The sequence below is a fragment of the Mauremys reevesii genome, linkage group 1 (assembly GCF_016161935.1).
Source record: "Mauremys reevesii isolate NIE-2019 linkage group 1, ASM1616193v1, whole genome shotgun sequence".
NCBI lineage: Eukaryota > Metazoa > Chordata > Testudines > Geoemydidae > Mauremys > Mauremys reevesii.
Genome location: NC_052623.1, coordinates 274,007,247 through 274,025,427, shown reverse-complemented (window position 1 = coordinate 274,025,427; position 18,181 = coordinate 274,007,247). Strand labels below are relative to the sequence as shown.

General features: G+C 43.2%; 1 protein-coding gene across 1 annotated transcript; it reads left to right on the top strand.

Annotated features, from left to right (window-relative positions):
* The first annotated feature begins 5,577 nt into the window (after positions 1-5,577).
* LOC120374202 (butyrophilin subfamily 1 member A1-like) lies at positions 5,578-17,905 on the top strand. Its single transcript, XM_039493499.1, has 8 exons — positions 5,578-5,951; positions 8,019-8,096; positions 10,105-10,452; positions 10,845-11,123; positions 11,536-11,655; positions 12,082-12,102; positions 14,811-14,837; positions 16,019-17,905. Exons 2-8 carry the CDS (start codon positions 8,024-8,026, stop codon positions 16,768-16,770), a joined length of 1,620 nt encoding a protein of 539 aa, XP_039349433.1. The 5' UTR covers positions 5,578-5,951; positions 8,019-8,023; the 3' UTR covers positions 16,771-17,905.
* The last annotated feature ends 276 nt before the right edge of the window (positions 17,906-18,181 follow it).

The window sequence follows — 18,181 nt, the reverse complement described above, 5'->3', positions numbered from 1 at the left end:
TGCATCAATGAGAAACACACACAACTATCACACCAAAGCCTGACCAGTCATGAAACTGGTTTTCAAAGCCTCTCTGATGCACAGCATGCCCAGCTGTGCCCTTCTAATCTCCCTGGTGTCTGGCTGCTCATAACTGGATTCCAGGCGATTTGCCTCAACCTCCCACCCTGCCATAAACGTCTTCCCCTTTACTCTCTCAGATATTATGGAGCACACAGCAAGCAGTAATGACAATGGGAACGTTGGTTGTGCTGAGGTCTGACCTAGTCAGCAACCAGTGCCAGCAAGCTTTTAAGTGTCCAAAGGCACATTCTACCACCATTCTGCACTTGCTCAGCCTATAGTTGAACTGCTCCTTACTACTGTCCAGGCTGCCTGTGTAAGGCTTCATGAGCCATGGGAGCAAGGGGTAGGCTGGATCTCCAAGGATAACTATTGGCATTTCAACATCCCCAATGATAACTTTCTGGTCTGGGAGGTAAGTCCCTTCTTGCAGCTGCTCGAACAGCCTGGAGTTCCTAAAGATGCGAGCGTCATGCACCTTTCTCGGCCATCCCACATTGATGTCGGTGAAACGTTCCTTGTGATCCACCAGTGCTTGCAGCACCATTAAGTACCCCTTGCAGTTTACGTACTGGTTGGCAAGATGGTCTGGTGCCAAGATAGGGATATGCGTTCCATCTATTGCCCCACCACAGTTAGGAAACCCCATTGCAGCAAAGCCATCCACTATGACCTGCACATTTCCCAGAGTCACTACCCTTGATAACAGAACATCAACGATTGCATTGGCTGCTTGGATCACAGCATCCCTCACAGTAGACTTAGCCACTCCAAATTGATTCCTGACTGACTGGTAGCAGTCAGGTGTTGCAAGCTTCCACAGGGCTATCGCTACTCGCTTCTCAACTGTCGGGAAGCTCTCATCTTGGTAGTCTTGTGCTTCAGGGTGGGGGAGAGCAACTCAGAGTTCCAGGAAAGTGGCCTTACACATGTGAAAGTTTCGCAGCCACTGTGAATCATCCCATACCCGCAACACTATGTGGTCCCACCAGACTGTGCTTGTTTCCCGGGCCCAGAATTGGCATGCCACTGTATCAACCAACCCCAGTGCCACCATGATGTCCCAATTGCTACAGCCCGTGCTTTCAGGAACATCTGTGTCCATGTCCTCATCAAAATCTTCCTTGTGCTGGCATCTCTTAGCTCAGTTCTGCATATACTCAAGGATAATGAGCGAGGTGTTTACAATGCTCACAACAGCAGCGATGAAGGTGAGCTGAGCGGGCTCCATGCTTGCCGTGCTATGGCATCCGCAGGAGAGCAGAGTTGCAGTGGAAGTGGTGGATGATGATGGTTAGCACAGTGCAGATTTCTGACAACTTGTAGAAATTTGCTATTGAGACTGAGCTCATTTACAAGAGCAGAGTTGCAGGATGATGAAGGTTAGCAGTCCTACTGCACCTTCTGCTGACAGCAGCACCCAGGACACAACAGCAGCGGTGATGCTGAGCTGAGCAGGCTCCATGCTTGCCGTGGTATGGCATCTGCGTGGGAAAAAGGCGCAAAACGATTGTCTGACATTGCTTTCACAGAGGGAGGGTTGACTGATGACATGTACCCCAAACCACCCACGACAATGTTTTTGCCCCATCAGGCATTGGGAGTTTAACCCAGAATTCCAATGGGCGGTGGAGACCGCGGGAACTGTGGGATAGCTACCCACAGTGCAATGCTCCGAAAGTTGATGCTAGCCATGGTAGTGAGGATGCACTCCGCTGACTTAATGCGCTTATTGTGGACATATGCAATCGTCTGTATAAAATCGATTTCTAAAAATCAACTTCTATAAAAATCAACCTAATTTTGTAGTGCAGATATACCCTTACAAATTTAAGAGTATAAATAATACTTTCACTGACGAGGAAACTTCTATGCAAAAATTCTGTTAAATTATGTAAAAATTGAGAATATTGCACTAAAAATGTTAAACATTAGTGTTTCCTCACTTTTTAACAAATTGAGATTCTAAATTTAACCTTTCTTCATAAGCCAACTCTCCTTCCATCTATAGGCCATAAAACCCTGCTAGTTCCATTCACCATACTCCTTCATCTCCTTTTCCAGTGTGAACTACAGACTACCACTGGCACACATCTACATACTAACCATATGTATCATTACCCTCCCACCACATGTAGGACACAAACCTCCTGCTCCTTTAGGCCACCTGCTTGTGTTCAAGAGATAACAGTACCTTAACTTCTCTGTACCAAATGGGGACTAAACCCCACAGCATCTCATCAATTTTAAGGCCAGAAGATCAGCTGTGATCATCTAGGGCAGTGATACTCAGGCTGAGGCTCATGAGCTGCAAGTGGCTCTTTAATGTGTCTCCTCTGGCTCTTTGCAGCACATGATATTAAAACACTCTGTGATGTAATTATTAATCAGGATGCTTTTACTATGTTAACAACCAATTGTAGCTGATAAAATAATAGTTGGTCAGTCATTTCACTGTGAGAATAATAATAATAATATATATATTATTCTCACAGTGAAATGACTGACCAACTATTATTTTATATATATATATAAATAGTAAATGAAACAATGAAGTCACACTACTGTGGCCTTTTGGGTAACGATCACTAATTTGGCTCTTGAAACACAGGTTTGAGTATCAGTGATCTAGGGTGACCTGCATAACACAGACCATTGGAATTCCCTGAATTATATCCTATTTCAAATCCAATACCTGTGGTTGAACTACAGTGTGTGTGTATTTTATAGTTTTTTCCCCCCCCTAAAAGTCCAATCTTGATTTTAAAATTTCCAGTGATAGAGAATCCATCACAATCTTTGGTCCAAAGACAGTGGTCCAAAGACATTGGATCCAGTTCACCTTATCCACCCTTTTATTATGGATTGGATATCGCACTGTACTAAACCCACTCATCTTCCTGATACTATTCAGACACCTGCTCTTTAGCAATAGGTTGGAGACTCCTCCTCTTCTAAGTATCTGGTAAAGACACCAATATCTCTCATACTCACTGAGGGAAAAGGGGAGCTAGTATATATGCTTAGGAGGGCTACTTCCTTGTGACTCCTGCTGGTTACTGCCTGTTCCTCTTCCCTCAGGGCAATACCTAAGTCAAGTAATATGAAGAGAAGAGGTGGAAAAATGCAGTGTGTTCCTGCTTGTCCATTCTCTGTGTTCTATGCTGCCCAAGCTATAAGACACTAGCACTCAGCTGTCATGGGTCCTCTACTGAGGCTTCTTGAGCTTTGATCCTAAGGTTATGAAAATCTGCCCTTAACTTGTGCTTACATTTTCCGCATCTGTAGACAAACTCCCTCTCTCTGGTATGGGTAGGAAGGTTGTGAGCTAATCATAAAACTAAAATCGATACTATATTGTATAATTTATTGCTTAGTTGGGGAAACTGAAATTTCACCTGACAACTAGGTGTTTTTTCAGTCAGTAGGGGGAGGTTGAGTATAGATCTGGGCAGCATTGAGATTGGGACTTAATTCTGACTTCCTTGACTTTCTAGTATTTGGTGTTAGGCCAGAAGAGACCATTATGATAATCTAGTCTAACCTCCTATTTCCCAGAGCAGATCTTGTAGAAAAAAAAATCCAATCTGGATTTAAAAATTCAGTGGTGGTGAATCCACCATGACCCTTGGTAAATTTGTTTTAATGGTCAATTACTTTCATTGTTAAAATTTTGTCATTCCAGTTTGAATTTGTCTAACTTCAATTTCCAGCCATTGGATTGTTATACTTTTCTCTGCTAGGTTGAAGAGTCCATTATTGAATAATTGTTTGCCATGTAGGTACCTATAGATAGGATGATTTGATTACATTCTCCTCCTCCTTGCCTTCGTCCCATCTATATGGAGTTAGGTCACAGGACTCATTTTATGGATGACTTTGGCAAAGTTTTAGGGTCAGCTGCTACCCTGACACCAGCCTTCCATCTTTTTCAAACAGGCTTGGAATGGGCTATGGAGGAGTTCAAGGCATCCTTTAAGCTTTCTCTTAGTTAACTAAGTATCACTATAAGGCAAGTTTTCTGTTCTTTTAAATATACCTCCCAATTTTTTCCAGATTTCTGCTCAAAGTAGGCTTTAAACTCTCACTGGCTGGGTCAGATTCCAAAGGCTACTACTTATCCCCTTGAGCTTTCCAGCTGGTGTGTGTGTGTGTATATATATATATACACTTTTTTAATAGACAACATTTTTAAACTTAACTGCATCTTAGTTTTTGTCTGTGTTACTGGCACATTTCAATAAAACCGTTTGGAAAATAAGATTCAGTGCTTCAATTCAGGTGGTCATTTGCAAGGTGGTTGTTTCTATATAAAGGTTTATTAAAATTATTTAAAAAATACACAACAAACTTCAGAAGGGGCATGTTAACATGCCATACACTGAACTTTTATAATTTAGTATGAAATTTCAATCTGATAATCTCTTCTCCTCCAACAGCTGCTTCTGCACAATCACTCAAAGGGAACAGATCTCACTAAGCATGCTTTAAATTTGTAGACTAACACACCCAGACCAAGATTTTAGGGAATAAATACTGATTCCCAAATTAATGGGTACCCATCTTGAGATGGCTTAACTGGGCTTTTTGGAGGGCTGATACTCAAATACATTTCCTTAAAATCACCCCTCCCCCAATTAGGGTGACTTGAGTTGGACACCCAAAAATACTAGTCACTCTTGAAAATCTTGTTCTCATTCTTCTACTCTTTAACTATAGAGGCTGCAAATAGACAAGTTTGCTCAGCTGCCCTGTACTTGGTTAAAGCCTCAGTGACAATTTATTGTCTTTTTCTACCCTACTTTTTATGACTGATAAAGAAAACTCACACCTGACATGTACTAATCAGCATCTATGTTGCTTGCCGGCGTAGGTCATCGGGGGAGGAGGGGGGAAGGCCCCCCTTCCGTCTACAAGTTTGAGATCCTTTCTCAGGCTATAGACCAACCTTTTAGAAGACAAAATATGCAACAACCTTCTCTTGGGCATGGTTTAGAATGGGGATCACAACTCACCATGAGGGCCACATGAGGACTACTACATTGGTTCGATGGCTGCATCACTGAAGCCTTTTCATACAACGATACCAAAGTATAGTCAAAAATGAAAAAAATGAAGAGTAATATAGTATGCTATTAAAAGTCAATGTATTAACTTTTTAAAAACTGTAATGCGAAGAGGGGTTTTAATAAAATATAAACACTGGTAATTATTCCTTATGTGGTCAGTAACACTGATGATGATCTACACTAACAGTCTATCAACATAGCTGTAAGGGCAGGAACTTGTAACTATTGATAGAAAATATGTTGCTGCTTTAACAAACTATTCACAGCAAATAATCATATACATGCTTGAACTTCATACCTCAGACTGCTCCTCTCCTCCATGAGGCCCCACCCCTGCCTCTTCCAACCCGTTCTCCAAAGTCCCCGCCCCAACTCCGCCCCGGAATCGGCACCTATGGCAGGTGCAGGAAATAATTCCACTGGCTGCGTGTTTGAGACCCCCCTGGTTTAGAACCATCGTATTTTGATCCCGGAGGTTCACCGGCCCCTGGCTTTCTCCCTGCCCTGAAATACCCCAACCCCCTCCTTCGTTTTAGGGATCCAAGAAGAGCCATTGTTTTTGGAGAAAAGCCCTTTCTTCCTGTGCAAGGATCGTCCCAAGCCACAGCAGGGCTGGGTGTATAAATTTACCGGGCGCTTCTACCCCGCCCCCTTTGTGCTCCAGCCCCGCCCTGATCTTCCCCTTTCGCTTTTAGCAGGTCTGGGCCCGCTTGTTTCTCTTTCACTCCCCGATGGCCTGAGGCGCCTCGGCCCCCGGAGCGAGGGGAGAAGCGGGACGCTACAGCCGCGGCCCCCGCGCAGACTTGGCTGGACTTGCAGGTGCGAGGGGCTTCGCGGGGCGGCTCCCTGCAGCGGCACCCCCCCAGCAAGGAGCGGGGCGGGGAGGCGGGGTTGCAGCCCCGGGAATGGGGAGCGCGCTGCGGGGTGAGCTGAAGAGAGGGGGACCGGGGATCAGCGGGCGGGTGGCTTCTTCCTGGCCGTGGCGACGGTGAGCTCAGGCCTGCAAACGCTACCGCGAGTTACTGCAGCTGGGTGTGTCCTGCTCCTTCCCATCCTGCTGGGCCTTCTGCTGTGTGCCTCTGGCAAGGCACTGCAGGCAGCACCTGTCAATACTGCAGCACCTGGCCTTTGTAGGGGGCTAGTACTTGTTACAATCCCATCAGGAGCCAGGGGTGCTGCTGTAACGCACACAGCTCCTGGCTGTGTTCTGCCCCATCTAGTGAGACACTTAGAGCAAACTCATTAATCTCCCTCGCTAAGTGTCTTGGTGCCACTAGATGGGACAAAACACAGCCAGGAGCTCTGTGCACCGTTGAATCAAACTGTTAACACTGTATATGATGGAAACCACTTCAAGCCAGGGCGTGCGGCAGCACCCCTGGCACCCATAGTTCCAGCATCTGTGCCTGGAGCCCTTGTTCTAGGTGCTGTACACAGAATAAAAGATGGTCCCTGCCCCAAGGAGTTGGAAATGTAAAATCAGCACAATTCATTTTGGAATTAGGAAAATTCACCTTTCTAAGATGTTACTTCCTTTCTTCTGAATGCTTCATATGCAAGTAGAATTCAATTTTTATTTTGTTATAATGTTGACAGGAAAAAAAATCACTTATTTTAAAGTATTTTTTGTATTGATTTAAAAATTTCACAGTTGCAGGAAGTTATATGGCAGGGGGAGTCAGACCATGACAGTAGACGCCAAGATTCAGAAAGTTAAAACTTTTTAACTGTGAAAACACACACCGTCAACATCAAATGTCAAAATATACTAAGTAAATATCCTTAAATCAAACTCTAAGAAGTTATCAAGCAAAAAAAAATTATTTTGCTTTTGATAAATTTCATTTATCATCAATGGAAATATATTTTCATGGGTTTGTGTGTGTCTGGTGAAATCAACATTTACCAATAAAAATCTAATCCAGGGGTGGCCAACTTGTCACTCCAGAGCCACATGTGGCTCTTCAGAAGTTAATATGCGGCGCCTTGTATAGGCACCGACTCTGGGGCAGGAGCTACAGGCGCCAACTTTTCAATGCGCTGAGGGGTGCTCACTGCTCAACCCCTGGCTCTGCCACAGGCCCTGCCTCCACACCAACCCCTCCCCTGAGCCTGCTGTGCCCTCGCTCCTCCCCCTCTGAGCCTCCTGCATGCCACAAAACAGGTGATTAGGAGGTGTGGGGGGCGGGGTGGAAGGACATAGGCATGACTGCTGGTGAGAAGGAGGTGCTGGGTGGGGGGGAGTTGATGGGGGTGCTGCTGACATATTACTGTGGCTCTTTGGCAATGTACATTGGTAAATTTTGGCTCCTGCTCAGGTTGGCCACCCCTGATCTAATCCTTCCAAGCTTATTTATATGATTGACATATATGCCCTTTCATCATAACACTTCCACTTCATAGGCTGCGTTTCATTGTTTTTGTGTTGTGTAGGAGAAGTCATTTGGGATTCTTTAGAACAATATTACTTATGCCTAGCTCTTGTATAGAGCTTTTCATCTGTAGCTCTCAAAACACATTACAAAGGAGGTAACTATCATTGTCCTTATTTCACACATGAGGAAACTGAGGCATGAAGTGGTGATCTGACCTGCCAAAGGTTATACAGTAGGCCAGTGGCAGATACAGGAATAGAACATAGGACTCCGGAGGCCCTGTCCAGTGCTCTGTCCACTGGACCATACTGCAGATGAAAGGTGCTATTTAAATGTAAAATATGACTAGACTATAAACTCCTAATTCTCCCACTATAGCCTGAAAAATTTAGTTTGAACCTCATATTATTTTCACCCGGCAGAAAGTGTGGTTTGATCTGTGAATGCTCTCCAGACCCCTCCCCCAGAATTTTCTGTACATTGGTGTGAACTCTTCTATTTTGTGTGTTAGGGGTTATGGAACTGTCAGCCGGGAGTGAGCTCTGGGCCTTTGCCTTTTTCTGCCACGTAGGAATCCTGGTCTCCTCAGGTAAGCGGAATCTTGACCTGGATCCCAAGTCACACGCTTCTCTCTGACCTTTACCTTAGACACATGGTGGGAAAAGGGGCCACTTCTACCCAAGAATCATGTGGACAGAATCACAACGGCACCACCAAGGTGTGTGGCAGGGAACAAGAGGAATGAATTCACATAGAAATAGGGGTTGTTCACGAGACAGCTCTTGCGCTGCTGTACAGTTTGAATGGCAGCACTGCATAAGAGCAGAAGTCCAGGGAAGAAAGGAAAAGAGGAAAATAATTTGACCCACATTATGAAGGGCAGTAGAAGAACGGAAGTGAATAATTATAGAGCACAAGCCCTTTGGGTTAAGGAGGAAGCTGATAATGAGATTTGTTGGGGTGGGATTGAAGTGATTAAAGAGAACTGGAGGATAGGAAATCAAGGCTGCTTGCTCAGGGAATTTAGAGAGAAAGGGGAAAAAGGAGATGAAGTAGTTGGTGAAATAGAGGGAGGGTTTCTTAGGGCTATTGAGCAAAGAAGAAAGGAGCTGTAGGAGAAAGAGAGGTTGTAAACAAGAGATCCGGGGGATGGGAGGTGATTTTTTTTTTAAATGTATTTTTACCAGAATGGGAGTGGAAGGGGTAATTTTCCTTATATATATTTATTTAGGTGAAGCAAACAAAACCCACAAAAACATAAAACAACATACTATGTTAGGCCCAAGTAGTGGTGTAAGATATCAAGAACTAAAGCTGATCGAACTGTTTGTCCCAAATGTAGGCCCCTTTCTGATCAGATCCATGCACCAATCCTGTTCTGTAGTAAGGTTGAAGCAAATAACGTACATGCAAACAAACTTTTGACAATTTGTTGTGTGACTGGTCACTTAACTCATGTGCTATTGTTACTGCCTATTGATGTTGTGAATGAACTCTTTACATGGGAGAATAATAAATGACTGGTAAATAACCAGGAACACACCTCTACTGTGAATTTTCCAGTGAACGCTCACTTACGTTAAAATTCATGACACTTTCAGGCTTCACAAATGTTTTTGCAAATGCCTGGCACTTGTCTGAATACTCACGTGTGACTGAATTTTACCCCATGAATACAAATGGCCCAAACTCTGTGCTTTTATTCCTGAAAATCAGTAGTGAATGAATTTTCTCAATATTTGTCCATTTTTATCAAGAACCTTAATTCTTTACCAATCACCCATTCACTTTGCACCTGGACATAGATCATAAACACACCTGGCTCAGGAATCACATGACTTATAGTATTGTTGGAATTGGGCTATGGAGCCTTTTACTCCTAGGACATTAGTTCCAAATTGGGATGAGGAGGTGGGAGTGAATTTGACAGAGAGGATCACTCAATTTTACTCCATGTATCTCCTAAATGGGACAGAGAGGACATTTCCCTGTTCACCTGTCATTGATTTAGGAGACTCAAAAGACATATGTGGAGTTTCTAGGAAATGTTTGCAAATATAGGGCTCAATCCTGAGAAGTGCTATGTGCACTTGCTGGGGGATTGTCCAGTGCTCTTGGCTCTCCATTTTAGGATTGGGGCATACTGGTTAGTGTGGCTGGGTGGGAGAGACACATTTGTGAGCAGGAAATCTGCCTGGACCATGGTAGTGGTAACAAGTATGGTGAGTGATGGTGGGTAGGGCTGGTGGTAAGCAATTCTAGTATTTTTAGGTTATTATGCCATGCTCTTTCCCAGTGCTATCAGATTTAAAAGGAGTAGCTCCCACTTCCATCCGTTGGATGCTTGGGTTGCCCAGGATGCTCTTCTGCATGATTTTCCCCTGTGTAATGGTGGTCATAGTCTCCTTTGTCACTCTGTTGGAGTTTTGTTTTTTGGTGATGAAGATGGTTGGTAGTAAAGCGAGGAGAACTACAATGATGGGAATGCAGATGGTTATAATCCAGAATGTGGTGGAGGTGGGGTTTGGCGATGTTGGAACTGAATAGGCAATAAGGTGCTCGTGTTGTATTAATACCTTTCATGATATCCCTTTCAGAAAGCTTTACCCTGAAAGGATCAGATTCTCCAGTGATTGCCACAGTTGGCACAGATGTCATCCTTCCATGCCAACTTTCACCTAGGACCAGTGCCAAACAGATGGAAGTGAGATGGCATAGCAGTGAGATTCCTGGCCTGACCCATCATTATGTGAATGGGCAGGATGCCCCGCAGAAGCAGAACGCGCACTACCGGGGAAGGACAGAGCTATTCAAGGAGGAGCTTCCCAATGGCAATGTCTCTCTACTGTTAAAGAAGGTTCAGGTGGCAGATGGAGGCAGCTATGTCTGCTTCGTTGGCAACAAATTGAATTATTTCGAAGGCCTTGTGGAGTTAAAGGTTGGAGGTAAAGTAGGTTCTTGTTGTCAGTGAATTGCTTTTCTGTTTTAGCAGGTGACATGTCCTTCACTGACATGTATCGCCCGCAAAAAACACACACACATTTTCCTCTGGCATTCTTTTATTTCATTTCAAATCTCTGCCAGGTACCTAAGCAGTTATTATCCACTTCTAGTCATCCAGATCCCATGTCAGCTGGCAGCAGTTATTTAGAGGCCTTTGTGACTGGCTTTGGCTACAGAGGGCCGTGATGTTCCTCTGCTGACTACACATTATCATAGAGCATCAATGCACATGTTAGTGATACCAACATGGTGAATCCTTTCCCTCCCAATGGGAACAAAGTACTGGTGTTTCCATGTTGAGTAAGCTAATGTTACTTGGTTTGCTTTGACACAGCTGTTGGCACAGGCCCCACAATCTCTGTGCACCGTTCCCAGGACCAGGCAGTGACACTCACTTGCAGTTCAGAAGGGTGGTATCCGGAACCAGCAATACTGTGGACTGACATGCATGGTCAAAGACAGAATTCAACCGTGTCATCTGTAAAAGATGTTCAAGGTCTACACAATATTCAGAATCACGTGGATGTGAAAGATAACAAGAACCAGGTCCTGGTGTGTCAGCTCCAAAGCAACTTCTGGGACCAGACAAGACAGTCGGCACTGCAACTTTCCAGTAAGGCTATCCTATTCCAAAGAGTTTGTCTTGGCAGTAGAAGACCGGTTAATGGGTTGCTGGACATAAATGGTTAGAGCAGGACAGAGCCACAGAAAACAGGAGCTTTACAGTGTGTCTTCTTGGAATTTCTAGTCTCTCTGAACATCCCCTCTTTATTTTCTATATAGCATTTAAAAATACATAGTATCGTATGTTGTAGCTGGGGCTTATGGTGGATGAGGGAATCTAGATGAGATGCTTGTAGTTTAGGGGATCCCAGTAGGATCCATGGGGGACTTCAGAGCCGCTTATGGAGCGTCCTAGATGTGGACACATGGCATGAAGAATGTCAGCGAGACACCCTGAGACTCCTTCCAGTTCTAAAGTTATCTTCTTCCTGAACTAACAACCCACTTCTCCTTCATTTCAGGTGATTTATTCCCATATGATAAACACCCATATGTAGTCACCACAGTGATATTCTGTCTATTGTTCATTATATTGGGTGTGATTACAGGCTTCATATTCAAAACAGAGAGAGAATCCAAAGGTACGTTTCTGGTCCTTTCCCAGTATAGAATATTCTCCATAGACAAACGCATCCTGAGATAGAGATTAAAAGCAAGAATTAGGTATGGAATGTGTGATGGGAGAGAAATATCAATAAGATACAGATGTTAGTATTTTCAGCTCCTGTGAATGATTGATTGGTTCTACCCCTTGGCCCTGAGAATTTCCTCCACTACATTTAGATTTCCTGGGCTCACCAAAAAATGCTCTTATTTTTGCCATCATTTTATCATATTTCACTGAAGTAGATCTCTGTGGGAAGGAGACCCTTTGATCATGGGAATGTAGTGTCAATTCAGGATGGAGGGTATTGCGTAGGTTGGCTGAGGATGTACACACTGTAGGTATAATACCAGTTGATGGTCTCTTCTTTGCACAGTCATCTCTGCTCTTTTTCTTTCCTCAGGAAAGCTTCAAATTGCAAAAAGTAAGTAATTTGTTTTTCTAGAATGGACTCCTTTGGTCTCTCTCTGCATCTTCCTCTCTTTTCACTATTGTCTGTCTCTCCCAGCCCCTACTCTTCTATCATGTTCATCTGTGTTTCTCTCAGGAGCCTGAGGATTGATTCAGAAGGATAATTGTCTCTTCACTGAGGGGCAGACAGACAGTTAGTGATTCTCCTTTTCAGTATCGGATAACAGTTATAACTTGTAACATGTTCAAGTTCACTAATGTTTTACACATGCCCTGTTGGCACGCGCCCCAACCGCACATGGGTGTCTTGGGTATTTCTGCCTGTGACTGGATTTCTATGGTACTGTCTTTCCGGTGTTATATTTTGGAGCTGCTTTAGTGACTCCATAGTTAAGGTTCTAAGACAGTTGTCATTATAAGCCTGTTTTTGACCTTTGTCTATAACTTCCTTACAACAAACAAAACCCAAACTTACTTTCTTCCTGAAATTTGGCATGTGTGATCTCGTAGCATGAAGAAGTGTTTTTATTTCTATTTTTGAAAGTTTGAGGTTAATCTGATAAGGCAGTTTGGGGAATCTGAGACTTTGATTTAAGAACATAAGAACGGCCATACCGGGTCAGACCAAAGGTCCATCTAGCCCAGTATCTGTCTACCGACAGTGGCCAATGCCAGGTGCCCCAGAGGGAGTGAACCTAACAGGCAATGATCAAGTGATCTCTCTCCTGCCAGCCATCTCCATCCTCTGACAAACAGAGGCTAGGAACACCATTCTTACCCATCCTGGCTAATAGCCATTTATGGACTTAGCCACCATGAATTTATCCAATTCCCTTTTAAACACTGTTATAGTCCTAGCCTTCACAACCTCCTCAGGTAAGGAGTTCCACAAGTTGACTGTGCGCTGCGTGAAAAAGAACTTCCTTTTATTTGTTTTAAACCTGCTGTCTATTAATTTCATTTGGTGACCCTTAGTTCTTGTATTATGGGAATAAGTAAATAACTTTTCCTTATCCACTTTCTCCACATCACTCATGATTTTATATACCTCTATCATATCCCCCCTTAGTCTTCTCTTTTCCAAGCTGAAGAGTCCTAGCCTCTTTAATCTTTCCTCGTATGGGACCCTCTCCAAACCCCTAATCATTTTAGTTGCCCTTTTCTGAACCTTTTCTAGTACTAGAATATCTTTTTTGAGGTGAGGAGACCACATCTGTACACAGTATTCGAGATGTGGGCGTACCATGGATTTATATAAGGGGAATACTATATTCTCAGTCTTATTCTCTATCCCCTTTTTAATGATTCCTAATATCCTGTTTTCTTTTTTGACCGCCTCTGCACACTGCGTGGACATCTTCAGAGAACTATCCATGATGACTCCAAGATCTTTTTCCTGACTCGTTGTAGCTAAATTAGCCCCCATCATATTGTATGTATAGTTGGGGTTATTTTTTCCAATATGCATTACTTTACATTTATCCACATTAAATTTAATTTGCCATTTTGTTGCCCAATCACTTAGTTTTGTGAGATCTTTTTGAAGTTCTTCACAATCTGCTTTGGTCTTAACTATCTTGAGCAGTTTAGTATCATCTGCAAACTTTGCCAAATTTGAGTGACTACTGTTCTACTTTCTGAAAAATCTCACTTTATGTATCTCACTGTGATCTAGAAACAGCACGTTTCTTTTATATGCTAGTTTTTAGTGAACTCTATCAGACCTTAGAAAGTCTACTCAACGGGGTGCGTGTGTGCAAGGGGAGGATATGTACTTCTCCCTATGCTGTCTTGACTTCTCTGTTCTTCATGCTCCCACATACTCCTCCATAGCAGTTGCTAAAAAATGGGGGGCTTCCTTCTGGCATATGTCAAAGTGCTCAGCAATAGTGGGCAAAATGCATGCTGGATTGGGGAGGGGGAAGGACTTTGAGGGCAGGGGGAATGGGAGCATGCTGAAAAGGGCATTTCTTCCAACCTGCTCCCTGAGTTCCATACAGGAGACATGGGGAGTGAAGAACTCCTTCTCTGGCTGCTGCTTGCTGTTCCTTGGTTTGGTCTCCAGAACTTCCAATCAGCTTGACAGATGTGAACGTTCCATTCTGGATAACTTTATTTAAAATATCAAATTAAAGTAATCTTTGGTCCTGTGCACTAGATCTCAACTAACTGAATTCAGTAAACTGTTTTATCTCCCTGCCTCATTCTGTTTTCTTGGTAGATAATACACAGATACAGATATTTCTATGTCTATATTAAACTCTAAATACCTATGGACAGATTTTTTTAAGTGAATATTTAAAGTTATGTTTCTAGGTTCATATTTAAATACCAAAATAAGAGGCCCAATTTTTCAAAAGTACTGACCACCCAGCAGCTCCCATGGACTTTACTGAAGCTGCTGGGTATACATCACCAGAAAGTCAGGTCATTTGTTTAGGTATTTCACTGTGTGTATAGCTGGAGTCTAAGTATAAGTATGAACTTTTGGAGTTGGCCTTTTTTTTTTTTTTTTTAAGGTGTCACAACCAATGAACTCCTTGTCCAGTTCATTTCAAATCTGGCAGAAGAATTATATCTCAGTGACATACCTAACTTACCAGTTTTGAGACTGATAGTTCTTTTTCTGTGGAATGTAAGAGGAGTGTCACAATCGGGTTTATGGTGCAAACTCTGTTAACTTTGGTATTCTTTCCTAACTTCTCTTGTTTCACATTTCAGAGCTATTGAAGGCCCAAAACTCAGCTGGTGAGTAACCAAAACAACAGTTACTTTATTTATTCTTTGGGATCTCAGTGAAATTACCTCCTTTTTAGTCCAACACCACGTTCTGAAGGTCAGTATACATGAAGAACTTACCTCAGTAATGGAGGTGGACAAGCTAAATCCAGTGTCTTGCCTTCTTGCGAGAGAGGACTGATTATTCAAAGAATGGGTGGGAGGGAACTATAAAAAGGAGAGGAACTTGTGAGCCTTCCTGAAAGCTGTAGCTCACAGTCCCAGTCTCTGTCACCACTGTGTCAAAGTCCTTTTTCTTATTATTGGGTTTATTGGGGACCTGAGTAGACCTCATTGCAGAGGGATAAATCCACATGAAAGTTAGTAGTTATGTGAAATCATTGGTGTCACTGAGAGCAGAGTTTGTTTCTAAATGTGTGTCTGAAATTGGACAGTACCTCCCAGAGTGACATAAAAGGAGTCTCTGCCAATCAAAGTGTGATTTTTTTGCCCTGAAAATTGTTTTTGTAAAAACAGTCCAGTGGGAGTCCACAGTTACTGTCTGTCAATGATTTCCACAGGAAATTTGCTTATTTTACAAATAAAAAGATATAAAACACAATCTAGGCTCTGAAAGTCCAGCTAGAGTCTTTCCTGCAACTTTGGAGTGTCTCCAAATTTAAGCCATCACTGACACCTGTGCAACCCCCATTCAATGGGTTTGGCCAGGTGTAAATGAGATTTAATGAAGACTTCTGTTAATAAACTACAAGAAGGAATGGAATCCAGCTAACTCTCTTATCTGTGTGGCACTCACAGGTAAAACCCTGCAAATCTGCAGGTATCCTCTTTATATCCACCAACCATGTTTGTGGATCATGGATGCAGATACAGATTTTGTATGCGCGCAGAGCTCTGCTCACAGGAGCAAGAAGCAGTGTCTTAGTCAGTAAAGTAAGCAGATATAATTTTGGATACACTCAGGGCACAGTTCTGATGAGTAAGAAGAAACAATGTTTACTTAAAATATGTTTTTACTGTGAAAATTATTTTAAGGCTGTAGAAGGACCTTAGGGAATCGGGAAGACAGGTAGTGAATGTAGGGGATGCTTCTGTAAATTGTGTGATGTAGGAAGTGAAAGATCACCCACACTTGTTTTTTGTTCTCTCCTCTCCCCCCACCACCCATGTGTCTCCATTTAACTGTACAGTGCAAATCCGATTGGATCCTAAAACAGCCCATCCCAACCTTCATATTTCATCGAATTTCCTACATGTAAACCACACTGACCAGAAGCAAGCGGTGACAGATACTCCAGAGAGATTTGATGAATGGGCCTGTGTCCTAGGATCTGAGACCCTCCGAGCTGAGAAGGAATATTACTGGGAAGTGCATGTGGGAAATAAGACAGACTGGGATCTTGGGGTAACAAACGGGAAGGCTAATAGGAAAGGCTGGCAAGATTTGAAGCCAGAGAATGGGTACTGGGGGATACGATTTTTTAACAGTACTGATTATATAGCCTTTGTGGAGTCTCCAGTTAAACTAAGACTTGGCAAACAGCCTGAAGTAGTTGGGATTCACTTGAATGGTAAGGCTCAGAGTTTAAATTTCTATGATGTTTCAGAAATGTCTCACATCTACACTTTTAGACTGAAATCCTCTCTGGATGTATACCCCTATTTCTGTCCTGGTCTGAACAAAAATGGGAAAAACAAAGACCCTCTCAAACTTCGCTTTCTCTCTCATGGCTACTGTGACCTGATGTCTTCAAATTCCATTCCTTCACCTCCCACCTCCACATTGGAGCTCTTGGGAAGCACTAATGGAAAGGATGGGGCCGCAGAACACTCCAGCCTCAACAACAGTGATGATGTCACTGTTCCATTTCTACACCAGGCTTCTTGCAGACAGAAGCAGGAGCCATCCCCACCATCTGGCAATGTGCATAACGGTGTATAGGTTCTTAGTTAGTAATTAGTTGGCTGTTGGACTGTGGGGTTTACCCTCCACCCCAACTGCATTTCCTTGGGGGGCTTTACATGCCCAAGTCCCAGAGGTTTAAATAAATAAATTTTAATGGAGATATCCTATCTTCTATAGCTGGAAGGGACCTTGAAAGATCATTGAGTCCAGCCCCCTGCCTTTCTAGCAGGACCAAGTACTGATTTTTGCCCCAGATCCCTAAGTGGCCCCCTCAAGGATTGAGCTCACAACCCTGGGTTTAGCAGGCCAATGCTCAAACCACTGAGCTATCGCTCCCTCTTAAGCCCTGCAAATCCAGCAACAAGCCTATGCCAATGGATGATGCCCACAATGCTTATTTAAAGTGTCTGGGGGAGGCTCACCAAGCAGACAAGTGCAGGGTTTGTAAAAGGTTTTGCCCCCAGAACAAAAAAGGAGCATGATTTTCACCTCAAGCAGCATCTTATGGAGATGGCACTCAGACCACAGCTTCTAGCTGTGCAGCAAGACCTGTCACTGAGCTTATCGGTGTGCAACATCCCGGTGGCAGTGGTGGAAGCAGCACCGTGGAATGACTCTGCACCGCTGCTCCCCGACTCTAAAGCCCCCTGGATTGACCTGGCACCACTCCCTGGCACAGAAGCAGCACTGAAAGCAAAGGAGGAGTGGATCTCCATCCCAGAGACCCGCCTGTGGTGTTGCACTCCATATGTTTTATGGAAATACATCATACTTGCACTCAAGTATAACTGGAATATGCTTTATACAAACGGTCTCTTGTAAGGTATCATTACAAAGCTTATGATCTATTGAATATGTTCATCCTATTTATTTGGATGTATTATTTCTATGCCTGGAGTTAGGAGAATAAGATATAAACTTGTTTACATTAGTAATACATGTTTATAAGTGGAAGCCATTAAAGGTGCTTCAGAATCAATGAATTGTGAATGGGTTTGTTTACCTGCAAGTCTTCCTATGTACCTGTCTTCCAGCTACTAGGTGATGAAGAAGGAGGTCTTACAGTGACATGTGATCATGTCACCTGAACTGGAATCCATCTTAAATCTGGTGCTTTTCCATTTAGAAGGAGAGGTGGGGATCCAGAGACGCACAAGATTCCTGCCTTGTGCCAAAGCTATAAAAAGGGGTGGAACAGAACAAAGAGGGCTGCCAGTCATGAGAAATCTCCTAGCTACCACCTGAGCTGGAACTAACAAGGGGAAAGGATTGGGCCAAGACTAGAAAGCAGCCTAATCTGTGAAAGAAGCTTTTTGGAACATCTCTGAGAGTGAGATTTACATGTATTCAGTTTTTTAATGTATTAGGCTTAAACTTGTGTGTGTTTGTTTTATTTTACTTGGTAACTTACTTTTTTCTGTCATTACTTGAAACCACTTAAATCCTA